This window comes from Pyxicephalus adspersus, chromosome 3, assembly GCF_032062135.1.
Source record: "Pyxicephalus adspersus chromosome 3, UCB_Pads_2.0, whole genome shotgun sequence".
Classification (NCBI taxonomy): Eukaryota; Metazoa; Chordata; class Amphibia; order Anura; family Pyxicephalidae; genus Pyxicephalus; species Pyxicephalus adspersus.
The window spans coordinates 76,545,552-76,563,106 of record NC_092860.1 but is presented as its reverse complement, the minus strand read 5'-3'; the positions used below and the strand labels follow the sequence as shown (position 1 = coordinate 76,563,106).

The following is a 17,555-nucleotide window of genomic DNA, read 5'->3' as shown; positions in this document are numbered from 1 at the left end:
TTATTTTTGATTTACTATATAGTAAAACATGTTCATATTAGATGCCCTAACACCCGATATGCATATAGTTTTATCAGATAAAATATTTACTAAGTACTAAAGGAGGGATAAAAAGGGCAGCCCTGAAATAAAAACACCTCCCATAGTTTTACCCCAACACGTTGAAAGAACTCATGATTGTTCTCTCCAAATGATCAAACTGTCAGTTATATTACTACCATACAAACAGTTGTATACATACATTTGTAATTATTTTCACACAGTTGTGAATTAAACTATATATGTGTACTTTTTATAATGATTAAATTATCTAGAAAAAAAAAAACTAAGAGGAAAAACTTCAACCCTCTATACCACACACGCCACTTTTTCTGTCAGTATGCTTTATGTTAGACCATATGGAAGGAGCACACCAGATCACCTACTAGTGATTTTTCTCACTGTTCCAAAACGCTGGATTTCAATATATATATATACTATTACTTTGCCTCTTATAGGTGCGTTGGGGAGATAAAGGTTCTACTGAGGAGGGTGCAAGATTAGAGAAGGCCAAAAATGCTGTTATAACAATGCCAGAGGAAGAGGAAATTCTCATGCAACACACATCTCAGAAACCTAAACCTACATCACCAGTACATCAAACAAAATGGTACACTCCGATTAAGGTAAGCATCTGATATGAAAAACATTTTGAAAAGATTTGTTATACTCATAAAAGTATAATTCTAAAATTTGTAAAAACAGTACGAAGAAGTTCTCTTGGGGCTCAGGGCTCTTTTACACTCTTTTATCGTGTGAAACCACACAGCTCCCTCCTCCTAAGCACATAGCAAACCAGCTTTGTGCCCAAGAGCAGCAAACCACTCCACAGGTAACCTGATATGCAGGCTGTTGTGGTTGTAACATGAATATTCAAACAGCAACTGGGTGGGCAAATGCTCCCATTTACTTCAGCATGGCAGAACATGTAGCTCACCATGGCCCTGAACCGACCCCTAATCACCTTTCTGATGTGGAAATTGTAAAGGGGGTTTTAACCTCCCTGGAGGTAACCCCGATTCACACTCGGGGTAGGTAATCCTATGGGAGGTAATAGTAAATACAGCCTTACTTGATCTGCCGATGTCAAGCCTCGTCCATCGCCGCGATCTCCGTCTTCTTCTCTCTTCCTCCGGCTGGCTTCTGCATCCGATGAGTCCACGGGGAGTTCCCGGTGACGTCGGTGCATGTGTACGTTGCCGGCGGGGCGGGAAATTCAAAATCCAAAAATACCTGTATTGAATGCAATACATTGGATTTATATGTGTAAAATCAGTACATTGTTTTCAAGAACATTTATTTTACAGTATATATAATAGTATGAGTATAATATGTATTTTTTTTTTTTTTAAATTTAAAAAAAATATTTTTTTTTTAAATATACAGATTTTTAATTTATTCAATTTATTATTTTTACATGATTTTGTGTTTCAAACTTTATTATACTCATACTATTATATTATATTGTAAAATAAATTTTCACGAAAAACAATGTACTGCTTTTAGATATAAAACCGGAAAGAAATGAACCACTAGGCAGGTTAATATCCAACTGGCGGCTTCTGAAAGCAGCTCCACAAAGAAAAATTCCACGATCAGGCAGGTTCATTATTGCAGAAGGAACAGGTGATGTCAAAATGGAGTCAAGGGAATTTCATCTTATTAACTTACCTTATTCACTAAGTCCATTATCCCTTGAATGGAGATAATTCACTTTGAACAGCTTCCTTAGCAAATCAACCCTATTCATAAATAGGGCTTGGTTGAAGCCTTTGCCTTGCTTTATATTACTGGTAGTAAGAACAATGGACTACATACTAAATGTTGCCCTCCCTTTTGTTGTGTATCATTTTTTGTTATTGATATGTTGGTTTTTCATCATTGTTCATTTTATTAAGCAATTGACTTCTAATTTTACAGGGTCGGCTTGATGCACTGTGGGCGCTGTTACGAAGGCAGTATGACCGTGTTTCTTTGATGCGACCTCAACAAGAAGATGAGGTACTCACATAATATTTCACCTAATTTAAAGATAGCAATATGTTTTTCTTTTAGATATATGGATATTTGTTCTGGAAAACCAAACCTAAAGGGTCTGTCAACCATATGATATTTATTTAACCAAATTTTAGTTATAGTTGGGGCCTGAAATCGACTCCTGGCTCTATACTTGTCATTGAAACTCCAACTATTAGATGACTTTACCACTGTTCAATTATCAAAAACTGCAATAGGATATGGGTGGGATTGGCACTTTAACTAAGAGTTTATTCACATGCAGCAAAATATGTTCTTTAGATACAGTGGTTGTTTTAAAGTTTCGTAAACCTAACTTTCTGGCCGCTTTGTAAATATAATATCCTTCTGAGCTTTTATTAAGATTCAGGATGTTCTATAAGAGGAAGACAAATAAGTGAGAATGGCCATACCATGTTTTTCCATTCCAAATTGTGTTTTTACTGTTGCCTATAGCTGACACATTTACTGCAAAAGATAATTACAGATTGTATGTAAATACAGACATATGTAGTGCAAAATGCTGAAAACCCTTCCTGTCTAAACTATTTTTTGGGGGCTAAATAATGCACTTTGTAGACTTTACAGACTGCTGTACTGATGCCATTGGAACAGCAGGGACAGAGGTGGCATTCCCAGGGTGCTCTTCACTTGAAAGAGAGGCTGTGGGATCTGTCATGATTTGGCAGAAGCTAGAAAAAATCTATCTGGCCACATTTCAAATGCCTTGAGTTACTCATAAGTTCAATAGTGATGGATGAAACTTAAAAACAAATTCATTGTCTTTTGTGTATTGCTCACATAAAGACTGAAAGCAACCTGTTTTTATGACCGGATACTCCAGTAAAAGAAAAAACATTGTCACTAATTTATTAGCTAATGACAACTAATTTCCCGCTGTTTTCTTTTTTTCTTATTCATTTTTCTTTAAAAATTAGACACATTGTCATGCTGAATAAAAATATCAGAAAAATGTAACAATGTGCAATAGGCAGAGTATTATTAATTTATAGTAATCATCAATGGGCTACAGTAATAATTGAAGCCTAACTAGTCTGTATCAAAGGCAAGAGATGCTTCACATTTTCACCCCCCTCCACTTGCACATTCTCTCCCTCCACTCCGTTAGTTTCTAGTGTGGCCCAATGTTTGAGAAGGCCGCACACAGTCAAGTCACAAACCAGGAAAGGGCTTTGATTGTGGATGGAATTCCTAAGAGTCATAAATGTTTCAGCTGGCAAACCGCAAGGTTATAGAAGCTGATACAGGTGCGAGCTAGCAGGTTGCCTATGACATCTGTTCAGAGCAGAGGCGTGGGTCTTCACCAGCCTGCAGCGAGCCTGCTGGATTGTCAGCAGATGTAGTTAAGAGTGGCAGAACAGTTTTGGTCTCACACTTGCTGCCTGGGGGGCTTAAACACCAAAGGTAAAGAGGGGGTGGACACAGCTGTGCTCCCAAACTTGCCTAAGGCACAAATAAAGAGATCTAATATAGTTTGACTCTGTTGTGGTGAGGGGACTAGGACAGAAAGCCACTTCAGAGGCAACTTAACGCAACAACATCTGCCGCCAAGTTTCCAGGGAGTGACAGGGGACAGCAGGTACAGATCGAAGTCCCCACGTAAACAGCCTCCATTAAGCCATGAACTCTTTTGATGGGTTTCCATCAAACATGCTGGAGTACGCCGCAGGAGTTGGTATTGTTTTCAAAGCGGTGTTTTGTTATGTGCACTAACAAGGTAATTTATAAATGATGCATTACTAGGAACTTTTGCTTATGAAAAAAAGTGATTGAGACAGAACAGACTATAAAAAAAGTGAGAAAGTAATTCAATAAGCCTGTCATGATTAAAGTCTCCATAGAGCCATTCTGCATATGAGGTCACAGTCACCTTCAGGTTATATTACTCAAATGAACTATTCATTGCCTAAATACCTATGCATCAATTGTGATATATTCAACTTTGAAAAATTCAGTAATGTTTCACATTTTGTCACACTTTGTTCAAAAGCCACTGGTGTTTCGACAAACACTACTATTGCCTACACAAAAAGGTTGTTTTTTTCACTGTCTTTATCTAACACATCATATTCAGAGGTATAAATGCTCAAATTACAACATTTTCTGAATAAGCCTGTGTAGATCACATCCAAAAAGTGTAAAAATACTCCTGCCATTGCCATCCAGTAGATTGTGAGTCACTAACACTATGGAAGAGCCACCCATCTCCAAAGCTGAAGCGGTACATATATGTAACAGCAATAACTCATAGTGCAGACTAGTTAGGTATCAGTTTTATCGTCAGCATAATGAAAGCAAATTAATGAGCAATTTTTTGTGGTAAAAATATAAATAAGTGTTCTTCCCTCACCACCTATCTTCTAAATAACATTGCTGACATCAGTTGAGTTGTATAGTAGAATGGTAAGGATTTATTTATGATGAGAAGTATATGAAATGTAAAAAAACAGATACTGTAAATTAAAGATATAATGAAAATCAAGAATATATCTATATATATATATATATATAAATATATATATTCTATTTGCATGAGATCTTGGAATATTTAGCTGCTTGTAGTTTTTCAGTTATGCAGTTCCACAGCCTAGTACAGGGTTACAGGAAAAATGTCATTATGAATTTTCTTTCATGGGGACTGAGTTTGCACAAAAAGCTTCACCTTCTTTCCTACACACATAATATTATGGTACATGCAATTCTTGTACTTTTGAGGTATTAAAACATGCATTTTTTATAGAAAAGTCTACTTTAATACATTTCTAGTACTGTAAAACACTTATGTGCCTGCTTTCCAATGCTGATACATTCATGACATGGACTGTATTAGTAGAAGGACACTTTAAGCAGTACTTGAACTCCTTAAACGTTCATTGGATAAAGAATAATTTGCCAGACGCTATCACTGGGTGGATAAATCATTATGTCGCCAGAGAGAACAGGGACTCCAATACTTCTGAGTACTGCAGCAATCACAAGGGCCAAGTACAGAACAAAATGTAACACACCAACACAAAATTCTCAGTATCTCTTGAGCCTGCTAAAAATAATCCTCTGTAGATAGTGCAAACTGAAGCAAAATAACTAAAGGTTAAATGATAAATAGATTAAAAAAATATAATTAGAAGAAAAACCTAAATAATTAACAATGAAATATATTAGTATATAACACAGAACAAACACAAGTTGGGTCCTAAAATGTATTTTTGGTTCTCCTTTTTGTCAGTCTATAGTTTATAATATTATGGTGTTCGTGACATACAGATACCATATGTTCCAGAACTAGAGGATATTGAGATAAACCAAAGAACATATCAGCTATTGATAAAATACCAGATTTGTCAACTGTAATTGAAGTGATGATAGATTACGAGCAGTGTTTCTGTTTGAATTTTGGCCAATTGGATAATTTGAAAAGACAGACATTTTATTTGAAAAGAACAGAACAAACCTGTTTAAGCTAACTTCGGCTAGGCTTAATAGAATGCTTACCCAGTATATGCCCTATTTAGAAGCTTATGACTGAAGTACATTTTTAAAAGCCTAATATCAATAGGCAAATAGGGTAGATTTGAGCAACAATAATGATGAGTTACATAATATCTTTCTAGTAAAATAAAATGGTTTTAAGAGAATCTGTTCAAAAAAGAGCATTGGATGCTTTTAAAAAGAACAATATTGGGAAAATCATTTTTTTGGGGAAAAAGGTCAGTAAAATAACATTTTTAACAAGAGGATCCTAACTCAAGGGGCCTGATTTATTAAAGTTCTCCAAGGCGGGAGAGGATACACTTTCATCAGTGAAGCTGGGTGATCCAGCAAACCAGGATTCAAAACATTTGCTAGCAAATTACTTTGAAGTAATCAAATCCATGTTTGCTGTATCACCCAGGTTCACTGTTGAAAGTGTATCCTGTCCAGCGTTGGAAAGCTTTAATAAAACAGGCCCAAAGCAACTTAAAATATACCCACTGCTGGCATACATGCTGACCAGAGACACTTGTCATTTATTGTACATGTATTTTATTCTGTTGTAAACAGGATCACTTGAAAATATATGTCTTGACAAATGTTACATATGTAAATACAATTCTATTACACTATATATTCAATCTTTAGCAATACCATTGTAGTTAAGATAAGCTTATATATGATACCAGTGCTTATAAAAATGTTTTACATTGTCTATTGTAATCAGTCAGAATCTATGTTGTATTTTCAAACTCTACATTGCAAAATTATGTTTAAAAATTGATTGTTATGCACAGTGATTTGTTTTTTTGGTAGCCAGTTTTTCTTCCAAAAGCCTCTTTCTGTCAATAAATATTTGATGGAAATACAGTTTTTGGAAGAAATTATATCCCTATAATCTACAATCATCAGGAGTTTATACTTAACTAATATATAGTCAATTATGCATTTTCTAATTTGAAACACAACGTTGGAAGCCACAAAGAACTATATTTTCACACAAAACCAAACCCCAAAGTTCAGTAGGTAAAGAGCGTAGGTTACTGCTGTAAAAGTACTTTTTTACAGCACTTTTCAATATAACAATACATTTCTTTCAAGTTCAAAAGCAAGCAAGTTTTCATGCAAACAGTAACCCTCAGTTCCTTCATTTATTTTTGTTCATTCTGTAAGAGGTACTGTAGGGTATGACCTGGTTTTAGAGATTCTGGCTATTTGTATCTTATGTACAGATAGTTCTAAACTTCTAAATTCTCACAAAACTATAATTTCTCATCAATATTACCTAGGTTTATATTATTCAATGATGGTATATAAAACAAATTAAAAATATATAGAAATGATCCAGTACACCAGTGATTCTTGCAGTAACAAGATTACCTTTTCAGGATTGCTCAGGCGTAAAACATAAGTGAAAACTGAGTATTTTTTAGACACCTGTAGAAAAGCATTGTCTTGGGATCAAGCGATCCTGCACAGCTTGCGGCAGCTAGCACTTTGGCAGCAGCTTGGTCAGTGGCACTGCTGGTTCCTAATGAACCAATGTCTGCAGATTTTACAGTAGGCAGCAGTGAGTAGTATTGTGCCACTTATTGCACCCCTATTCATTCTGCCCTGGGGGTAGAATCTACTTGTAGTATTTTCCTCTAAGCTGTGGTTCTCTGGCATGAGGAAGAAGTAACCACACCACAACCTCATTGCCAGTCTGAACATAGTCCTAAAGTTTGCATGTCATGTAAGTACTGATGTTACACATGCCTAGTCATACTACAGACAATGATAAATCATTATAGGAAGATCAAACAAAGTAGACTCTATACACATACATATAGTATTAGGAAATAATTCTCATTATAGAATACATCATGTCCTTTAGAAGTATTAGAAAGTTTTTTATGGCAAAAACTGTTTTGCTAAAATTGCCTGATCATCCAAGTTACTAATGTATTTCTATTGTGAGCCTGCTACCTAACAAATATATCTTTCCTAGATTCTATTATCAAAGGAGTGTAATGGATGCCAATGCATGTTGCCATTGTACAGTTTTTTTCCATTTCCTGCTGCTTAAAGCATAAGAAAATTCAATAAAGTCTAGCTACTTGACATGTAGATTAAGTAGACATGTGTACTGCGGTTCAGTATCCTGACATATTAAAGGAAGCCTCAGAACATATTAATATTATAATGTTAAAAACAGTCATATAAAGTGGTGATGTAACTACAAACAAAAGGAATGAAAATTAGGAATTTTCCAAATTGATCAACGATTTTTTATCTTCTTTCATAGCCATTGCAAAAGTCTTGGATTACTAACGATGAAAGAAACTGACACAGATATGGCTAACTGTTCACACATATATTCACATACCTTTGAAAAATTATAATAAATTACCTGTCAAAACAACTGGGAATGAAACGATTTAAACCCACAGACAACCCATGCAGAGTCATAACAATTTGTCCAATGAAGTGACTATCCGGAATGCTTTCTTGCTCATTAGTCCATTTTTGGACATGCTGGTTATGCTCAAGAAATGGCAGGCTAAACATGACAATTTAATTAAGCAAGTTTCCTACAAGAAAGACATGACAGCTTTAACTGTCTATCATGCCAAGATGCATGAACTAGTCCAGCAGCTCTTAACCAGATTAGTCTCTTTTCCATTAACTGCTGGAAAGTAGGGCAGATGTCCGAGCTGCTGGTTGTAAATTTGATAATGTCTTCTGAGTTAATCTGGAAGCTTTGCTGATGGAGATGGCTCTGGATAACAGGATTAACGTTTACAACCTCAGTTTTCATCACCCAGGGGAGTGGGCCCAGGGGATGCAGACTGACTTGTGCTCTTAATCTCGATTGTCAAGAGATTTTAATCTATTGTACTAATTAGGTGACATTCACACACATCTGATGCTCTTATAATTCACACACAAAAAGAAAAAAAACATATTTTCTCTTTTCAGGATTTGTAACAAATTTAATTGTGTAAATATAATGAATATGATGCTTGTACAAGTACCATATGTTACAAGTGCTGGAGTTTCAAAAAAAGTTTGCTCAAAATTCAGATGAAATAAGCATTGAAATGATCATGGTATGTTAACAAGTCTTTAATTTTGAATAATGACTTTGAGTCAGCCTAGAATTACAATACAGGGAAATGAATTAATAGCATTTTCTATTGAGTTTAGATAATATTTTAAACATTATCTTATTCAGATATTGTTTTTGCATTTCAATCTTAAAGAGAGAGCTCAGTTATTGATTAGGTCTACTTTTTAATAATTGTGTTACTTATGATCACATACTACATCATTGATGTATATTAAGGTATAATAAGTTAAAAAAGATTTTAGAAATAAAATCTTCAAAATAGTGTGTGACTGTGCTTTCATCCTATTAAAAAAAATATATTTGTAGAAACATTTTGTTAAGCAGTTGTTATAATTACATCTATGGTTCTTCAAAACTGAACTCACATAGCTTTTTTTTTTTCAACCAAAGAAAAGTGATCAGCCTGTAGCTAGAGAGATCTAGGAGAGTATAAAGCTTTGTAATAACCATCACTTCCCCTAATAAAAGTGTTTTCTTACTTGAAAGCCCTTTAAACACATAAAGGCAAACAAAGCTGGGTAAATAATACATGTGGATTATTAATATGTCTTTAAATGACAGGAACTTCTTTATCAATAGGAATTATAGTGTTATACTTGAGTATTGAAAGACATATTTATGTTTTTATTATCAATTAAATAAAAGGATCTTTAAAAGGTAGGCATTAAAAGATCATATAGATTATGTAAGTTTTAGGACAGTGTAATATTATCTATATTAGTGCATAGGGTATACTTCAGCTGCTTAAAGACTTTAATAGCCACCAGTGTGTTCTGATTAAGTGACCTCAGCTCCCCTTGGCAGATCGACAGTGATCATATGTGCTTGATGAAATCACTGGAGCATTTTATTAGCCAGGTTGGCAACTGTCAGAGTTTTGGGATAGATACCAACTTTAGCACATTCAAAATGAAAAATGCTTATTGGCAGCCACTGTAAAACTATGAGAAGATGGCTTATATGGAGATATCACAGTCATAGCCCAGTGAAGTGGAGGTGTACATATTTCTACTAGTCACATTGTGGTTATAATGCATATTACCTGCTTAATTGAAATGGCTAAATATCCCTATTTTTTTCTGACAAATGAAGCTGAAAACAAAGGTCTTCGTTTGTGGTCAAAGGCTAAAAATTTTAACTGATTAGCTAATCAGCTGTTTTACTAAAAAAAAAAAACTTTTTTTATTGTTATGCATTTTGTAAAATTATAATGAAAATTTAAATTTTGTAAAACCCATGTTGTAAATAAGATATTCCCACTGCGAATATGCAATTTGGAAGACATTGTTGTGTCAAATAAAGTTCATCTGCAATTACTGCTTTGTGACCAATCCAACTTTTTTAATCACTTTGCCAGTACAGAACTTTTACAGCCTCTAAATTTGGCAAAACAAAACTTGATTTGACATGTTCAAGCAATTTGGCAGCCATCTGCATTACATTTCTAAAAGTGCAAGTAGGCTAAAAGTGAAACCAAAAACTATGATTTAGAGAAGAAATGTAGCATAACAAACTGTTTTGCGTTTTCAGGTGTTTGCAAACTCTTGTGCTGGCATACACATTCAAAGGCTAGTTTTTTTATACTTGCAAACACTTAAAATGAAGCCACTTTTAATGCTTTTGCAAGCATTTTTAAGTATATGGAGGTGGTTGGGGCAGCAAAATAACCATTGGATTCTGCATGAAAACCATGTCTGAAAACTATGCAGCAACACAAAATGATTTTCAAAAACATGTTTTACAGTAATAGATGTACTGGGGCTTATTCTGTATGCAGTAATGTTGGTCAATCAGGTGAACTTTACACCCTGACAATACTTTTTCATATCTGAGGCAATCTAGGCATCTCTTAAATTGATGCATTGCAGGCTTATGCTACTAATAATATGTGTGAACTTTGTACTTCTGTACACTTGTGTGTCAACATTCCCTGCTTAGTTATATTTGTTGTGAAAATGTAATTTTAAGCATTTGACCTTTAATGGTAAAATAAAGTTCAGGACAATAAGACCCTATATATTTATTAAAAAAGATAGACTTGCATATTCAACAATATGAAGAAAATTGAAAGAAGAGAGCCATACTTAGAAAAGATTAGCCAGCAGATGTAACTGTGGAAAAATGGTTACATCAGCCAACCAGTTTGGGAATCACCAGAACCCTCCTTGATGTTATTGTACTTTGAGTAATCCTCACTGTCACTTGCTCTAAACTAGTAAAATCATTTGCTAGTTAGAAGTAAACTATTTTGAAGAAGTCCATTCCAGATTTGCTGGCTCACTTTGGTTCACCCATGATGGTCTATCATCTCCAGTCTGTGAGAACTTTAGTAAATCAGGCCCTATGCGTCCTAAACTGCACCACACATAGGGCCTGATTTATTAAAGCTCTACAAGGCTGGAGAGGATACACTTTCATCAGTAAACCTGGAATGGATCTGGTTCTTTAATAAATCAGGCCCATAGTGTGCCCCTTTATTCTCACGTGCTCATGGTTGAAATCAAAGTATATGTTGCCAAGTTCAACTACATATGCCACCAAACTCCTTTTGGTTCTCATAAAAGTATTTATATTATTCAGATGTTGTTTTTGCATAGTTTGTAGTTATTGATGTTTTAGATCAAGAAAGAACTAAAGACTAAATTCTTGTTTTTTGGCTGTGTTCCTAAGGTGTAGATTTACCATCTTTATTTGTATTGGTTATTGGATCAGGACAAAATTCCAACCAGATCAGGAATAGAGTAGAAATATGTCTTTGTGACTACTCACTAAGAGGGATTTCCCTTTCACTTTGGTGATATTTCATACCATTTCCTGGGAGGTAAGGAAAAAAAAATGTTTCCAAGGGAATGTAATTTGCAAAAACATGTCAGGAGTTTTAACTATTGCTAACTTTTACGTTTAGCTTTTAGGGGCACTTTTAAATACACACTGAAACATTATACTAATGGAAAACATTTCTGATATTGTATCTAATTTTTCCTAGCTGTTTAGAAATTTTTAAATACAAGGACTAATACCATTTTTTATGATAGTTGATATAATTATGTTTTCACAGTGTAGCAAATATTTAACTACATATAATTAATTAACATACATAAAGATAAACGCATCACCATTTAAGCAGAAACAACATACAAAAATTGAAAAATGTGATGAATTCACCTGTACTATTGTATCATGCAAATGAAAACAAGCAAAATATAATGTCATTAACATCACAATAAGCATGGTATTCAGCAGGTGACTGCAAGACCAAAGGTAACTGCCAACAATTGCTGTAGCAATAGTCACGGTAGCAAAATTGCAGTAGCAAAAGTCTTTAACAGCAGTCATGCAGCCCTATCATACATGTACCCTATCCATACACCTACATACATGTCTTTGTGATGTCTCAATACTCAAGTACACCCAAGATTTTAACTGAACCTTTAATATTTGTAATGGTTTTAACTTAACATTTTAATGGTTAGCTACACGTATTATTTTTGTCGCAAAACAGACAGTTAGTAGAAGTAGTAGCTGGGAAAGGGTTAAATCTAATGCTCACAAGCGATTAGAATCTCATGTGTAGTTGAGCCCTCATGTTGGAACCTTTTTTAATCCAAAAAGACACTTTCCAGCTCATAAGGATAATTGATGACTCATTATAATAAATATGCTGTAGGGCATATTGAGTAGCTAATTTATTCTGCATAACCTTGTATAAACAGCCCTCTACATTTTCACCCAAAAACTGCTTGCTTGACCATCTATAAGAGAAACAAACTCAAACGAGTTATTTAAACAATAAATGTTTCTGGAAGCATGTGCAAGGAATTACGGTTCATAATACAATACATATACAGAGTTGTATGTTATTTTTTTTATATTTATTGACCAGGAATTTGCATTTAGACACTGTAGCCTAAATACAATAATGTATATTTTGATCTTAAAGCATAATTACTATTTTAACTTTTTTTTTTGTTTTGTGATTTTTTTTCTTTTTGTTTATTAATTTTCTTGTATTTCCTTTTTGATGTTTAGAACAAACTACTTTCTGTGATTTAAAGGAATATCACATAAATCAAACTGTAGTATTGTTTATCTGTGTTTTCAGAAACAATAGGTTATCTTACCTATTATTATAAGAATATAATATATGCAGTTAGACTTGCATTTTCCTTAACATCACAAATATTTTAATATTAGGAATACATATTAGTTCTTACCTTCAACTTGTATGGCATTATTTAGGTATTTCTGTAGAGCAGACTGTTAAATATTGAATAAAATATTTAAATATATTATTTATTTTGCCTCTAAGTGTAATAAATAAAAGCCTTCCCCTAGTTACTTTTTAATATTCATTTTTTCCAAAACCAGCAAAAACATACCAATGCTGCATGAAGCTGACTAAATTTGAGAAATTTCAGTGTTCCAGCTCAAATATCATTATTTCACATTTTTAGCCATTTCTGAGCATATAGATAACTTTATAAAAACATTGCTTTCAATTAACTATTAAAAATTGAGACTCTAAGACTAGAATATAAGGTAAAGTCTGCAATGTTCTATAATATTGCAATAGGCTTTAGATTTTAGAAGAAACACGGACGTAATATCTTGTGATTCAGTTGCACTAAATGCCGATGTCTTTCCGTATTGTAGCAGAAGGCCCATAAAAGAGTGACAGAGGCAGTAATTAAGGAAAGGAAGTGCTGGGAAGTAGGTTTGTAAGGGTTACAGTGTCTGCAGTGAAGGGAGTGATAGAGAATGAAAGCGGTGATGGATTCTGACGTCTCTGTAGGCATGATGTAAACACCAACTAATGAAGGTTAAAAAAGCTGACTGCAAATACGTTTCTGGATACAATGTGGTTCTAATAAAAATATTCATACTCATGTTATAAAACATACAATTTATTTATATTGTACAGAGTTGCTAATATGTTGCTGCTATATAAAAAATATATAAATAAATATTAATAATAATATATTTTATATATAATTTTATATTCAGCTAGAGGTACATTCATATATATTTTTAGATTGTAAGCTCTTTTGGGCAGGATCCTCTCCTCCTCCTGTGTCATTGTTTGTATCTGTCTGTCATGTAATCTCATCTCTACAGTTACATCTCTGTGTAATATGTTGGTGTTAAAAAATACAGTTTAATTATAATAATTAATATATCACTTTATCTCTATTATCACTATCACTGAAAAAAATCAGCACTGTATAAGTAACTATTAAAGTTTCTATGAATTAAAGCATGCAGAATAAAAAAAACTTCCCCCAAATTCTTTTTTTATTAATTATCTTGTCTGTCTTAACTAATTTAATTTTCCAAGCATGCAAACCACAAACAAATTTGCACACAAAATTATTTTGCAGTTTTGGCTCACTAATGATCTCCTGCTAGAGGTTTTAACAAACATTTGTCAAGCTTTCACTGGTGACTTTTTCCATGCTCGTTATGTAGTCTCAAGACATAAAGGATGATTGCTTAGATCGCTCATAAGAATAGTTATTAGTATTCATGGAGACTGTACCACCTGCATGAGCCCGGTGCTGTGTCCAGTCATACTTCCTGCGAGACAGGACGGTAGCAGGTGGGGTCAGCCCACCCGGGAAGAGGACAGCTGTTATAGCCTACTCCAGCTTTTGTCAGCATTAATGACCTGCAACTGACACCTCATTGTAGACATTCTTGTTGAATTAAATCTGAATAATTACTACCTGTCAGCCTCTATTTACAGTAGCAGACTTCCCAAAAAGCCACTGCAGTAGCAAAAGTGACAAAGAAAAAGTGAAGTCTTACTCTCCCTTCTTCCTTTCTGCTATTATTTGATGTAATGCCGAATTAGATCACAGACTGATGTGACAGAATAGACAAACTGCCACCATACCAAGAGATGATGATTTATTTAGACTAGTTCACAGAGGTGAAAAGAAGCAAGTAATATGGGGAAAATATATGGATAATGACTTGCAAGGCTTAAAGGGTGTGTATGGACATTCCATTGTTTTTAGATATATCTGCAAGAAAGATCTGCTTGACCTGAATAACCTTACTTATGCATTTTTGTACTATAATTGTTTTTTTAAATGTGTTACTTTGTAAAATTTGTAATTTAATATGTACATATTCACTTCTACTACTAAATGCACTACTGTACATTGAATGTACTATTGTACTACTGTACATACTCAGACTGCACATTTCAGTAAGGTTTATTTACTATGATTTGGTATGCAAGTTAACTAAGGGTTGTGTTACTTACTCGCAGTGCAAATAAACAATCTTTACTTCTTTTGGTAATTACTCTCAAATTTCTACCCCTTTTCACAACAAGTTTGTGAGCTAGGGGGTTTAATAAATGGGTTGTTTTTTAAAAAAAGTAATAGGGAAAGTTCATTCTGCAAAATTAATGTTCATCTTGAATAATATTTACTGTTAGGAATAATGTTATGTTGTGTTCACTCCTTGCATCATAAAAATATTTTTTTGATTCATTTTATTTGCAGCTGTTTAGATATTTCAAGATCTGAGCCTGCGATGGGAGAGTGGGCGGGTTATATCCAGGGATACAGCTGCCCACTTCCCTGAGCCGAGGATTTGCACAGGGGACATGGTCCGCGCCTCTGGCTGGTGTGCCCCCCCAGTGGGGTCCTTCTTTTCGTGGGTGCACCGGCAAGAGCCGCGGACCATCAAAATTTTCTCCCGGACCCCGGGTTGGCGATTGCTGCTTTATACAACAGGAAATCAGACATTCCCAAACATTTTAGGGAAATATAAGATTCTCTGCTTTACAAATGAACCTCTAAAGTCACAATAAAATAATATTAGTTAAACACTACAATAGTAACTCAATTTGTGTGCCTATTGTGCCATTCTCTTTAAACCTAAGGTTGCTGAAATAGACTGCATGGTAGTATACCTTACTAAAGTGAAACAGTACAGAGTGTGTTGGTTTAGCTGTATTCCCTACTATCCATTAATATAGAGTGTCTTTTTGATCATGGATTTTTCACCGGGTCATAAAATCTGCTTTCTTACCTTTAAGCATTAATCTGTGTGTGAGCAAGTTTATTGCAAGATTTGCAGCTTTAGAAGTAACCTTCTGAGCATTAAATCAGTAATAGGTTGACATGGAAATAAACATATAATTGGCATTTCATTGAAATTATCCAGATGCTTTAGTTGACAGAACGTTATCATTTTTGCACACTATGAAGTATGTAAACAAAAAATTCTACACATCTGAATTGTGAGAATGTATGTGCAAAATACCATACACATCCCAAAGCCCTCCTATAACTACTGCTTAAATCTGAGCTAAAGGCAGATATAAATAACACAAAATCTGTAATTAATAATATTTTATTCAGTGATTTTTTTAACTGTATTTTTGGGGGGAAATCTCTGGAATGAAGCTGAATATTACAGCTGTTTTTTTTAATGTGCTTGTTATTTTTGCCTTACATATACTTGCTTTATAAAGCAAGTTGAGGCTGTTGATTGTTGAATGGTAGTGGTGATTCACTATACAGGTAGTCCCCGAGTTACATACAAGATAGGGACTGTAGGTTTGTTCTTAAGTTGATTTTGTATCTAAGTCAGAACAGGTACAATATTTTAATAAATGCAATTAAGTCAAATTTTTTTCTCAACATATTAGGCAGTGAGGTGTAAGTTACTGTACAAAATCCTCACTGTTAATCACAAACAAAGCAAAAAAAATCTTTATGGATCCTAGACATTCAGTAACTTCTGGAGCAGGCTGTGCTTTGATATGCAAAAAGAAACAACTGCAGAATTTGTCTTGGTCATTAAAGAGTTACAAGAGGTTGCAGAACACCTCAGCCCTTAAGATCACCCACAGTCATCCCATTAAGCCTCTGTCCTGCACACGAGTGAGCAGGGAAGCCCCTTTCGTATCTAGGAGTCATCCGTATGTCGGATGTCCTTAAGTCAGGGACTACTTGTACAGCTGAATATTCAGTGAACATTCTACTTTTTTTAAATTTTTTACACTGATACCTGTGCCACAATTTCCAAGCTTTATATATTAGGTTTATTTCATAGATCAATGGCCTATGTTGATGAGTTTTGGCTTTATGTCAATGACATCAGTTTGAAATCAGTTTCAGGAAGTTTTTAAATCATTCAGAATTCATTGTGCTTTTGACTTGTATTTATCCTTACCTAAGTGAGTTTTCCATTCACCTGGTCTTGTAAGGGCATGCAGAACCTGCTTGATATGAAAAAAGCCTGTAAATGTAGGCCCTTAAATTCTGAGATCTAAACTTACCTACATGTATCTAGCTGTGGACAGAGTAATGTTTATGTAAACAATGTATATTGTTTTACGATTGTATAGAGAGTGGAATAGTATACAGTATAGCATAATGTATGGCAAAAGTGTATTGCCGTTGCTGTCTTCTTATTAACATGACATGCTGCCTGGATGCAATGCTGATATTTGGCTTCAATACTTCATTGATCCCTTGCTTTGCTGATTTTAAAAGTTTTAAACATGCTTAATTTTTAACTTTTGTTTGACTTTTGTTTGCAGCACGATTATTATGGGTTAGTGAAGCCAGACACAGACAAATACAATCAATGGTTACTCTCATTTAAAACTTGACTTAGCATTGTTTTCAACTTAAATGGCTAGATTACATACAATTTCTAAACCTTTATATGAACTTTTTTAGGAAGCTAAAATTGAAAGCCTCAGAGCAGCCACTTCTTTTTCCTCCCTTTTAGATGAACAAATCTTATCCAATATAAAAAGGTCAACCTATAGACAGGGTTTTTCTTTAGGAGCACAACAGTAAATCTTCTGTTTGCATTTCCTTTTACTTACTCCAGATGCAGTGGCCCTGATTTATTAAAGCTCTCACAC

The 17,555-nt window shown here is 34.3% G+C and overlaps 1 protein-coding gene across 4 annotated transcripts in view; it reads left to right on the top strand.

Annotated features, from left to right (window-relative positions):
* The window catches only part of ANTXR2 (ANTXR cell adhesion molecule 2), a 104,512-nt gene that overhangs the window by 69,843 nt on the left and 17,114 nt on the right, over positions 1-17,555 (top strand). For all 4 annotated transcript variants that reach the window (XM_072405297.1, XM_072405295.1, XM_072405296.1 and 1 more), the window contains 2 exons: positions 498-665; positions 1,960-2,040. In XM_072405297.1, coding sequence (XP_072261398.1) covers positions 498-665; positions 1,960-2,040 — 249 coding nt within the window. The remainder of the gene's footprint in view (positions 1-497; positions 666-1,959; positions 2,041-17,555) is intronic.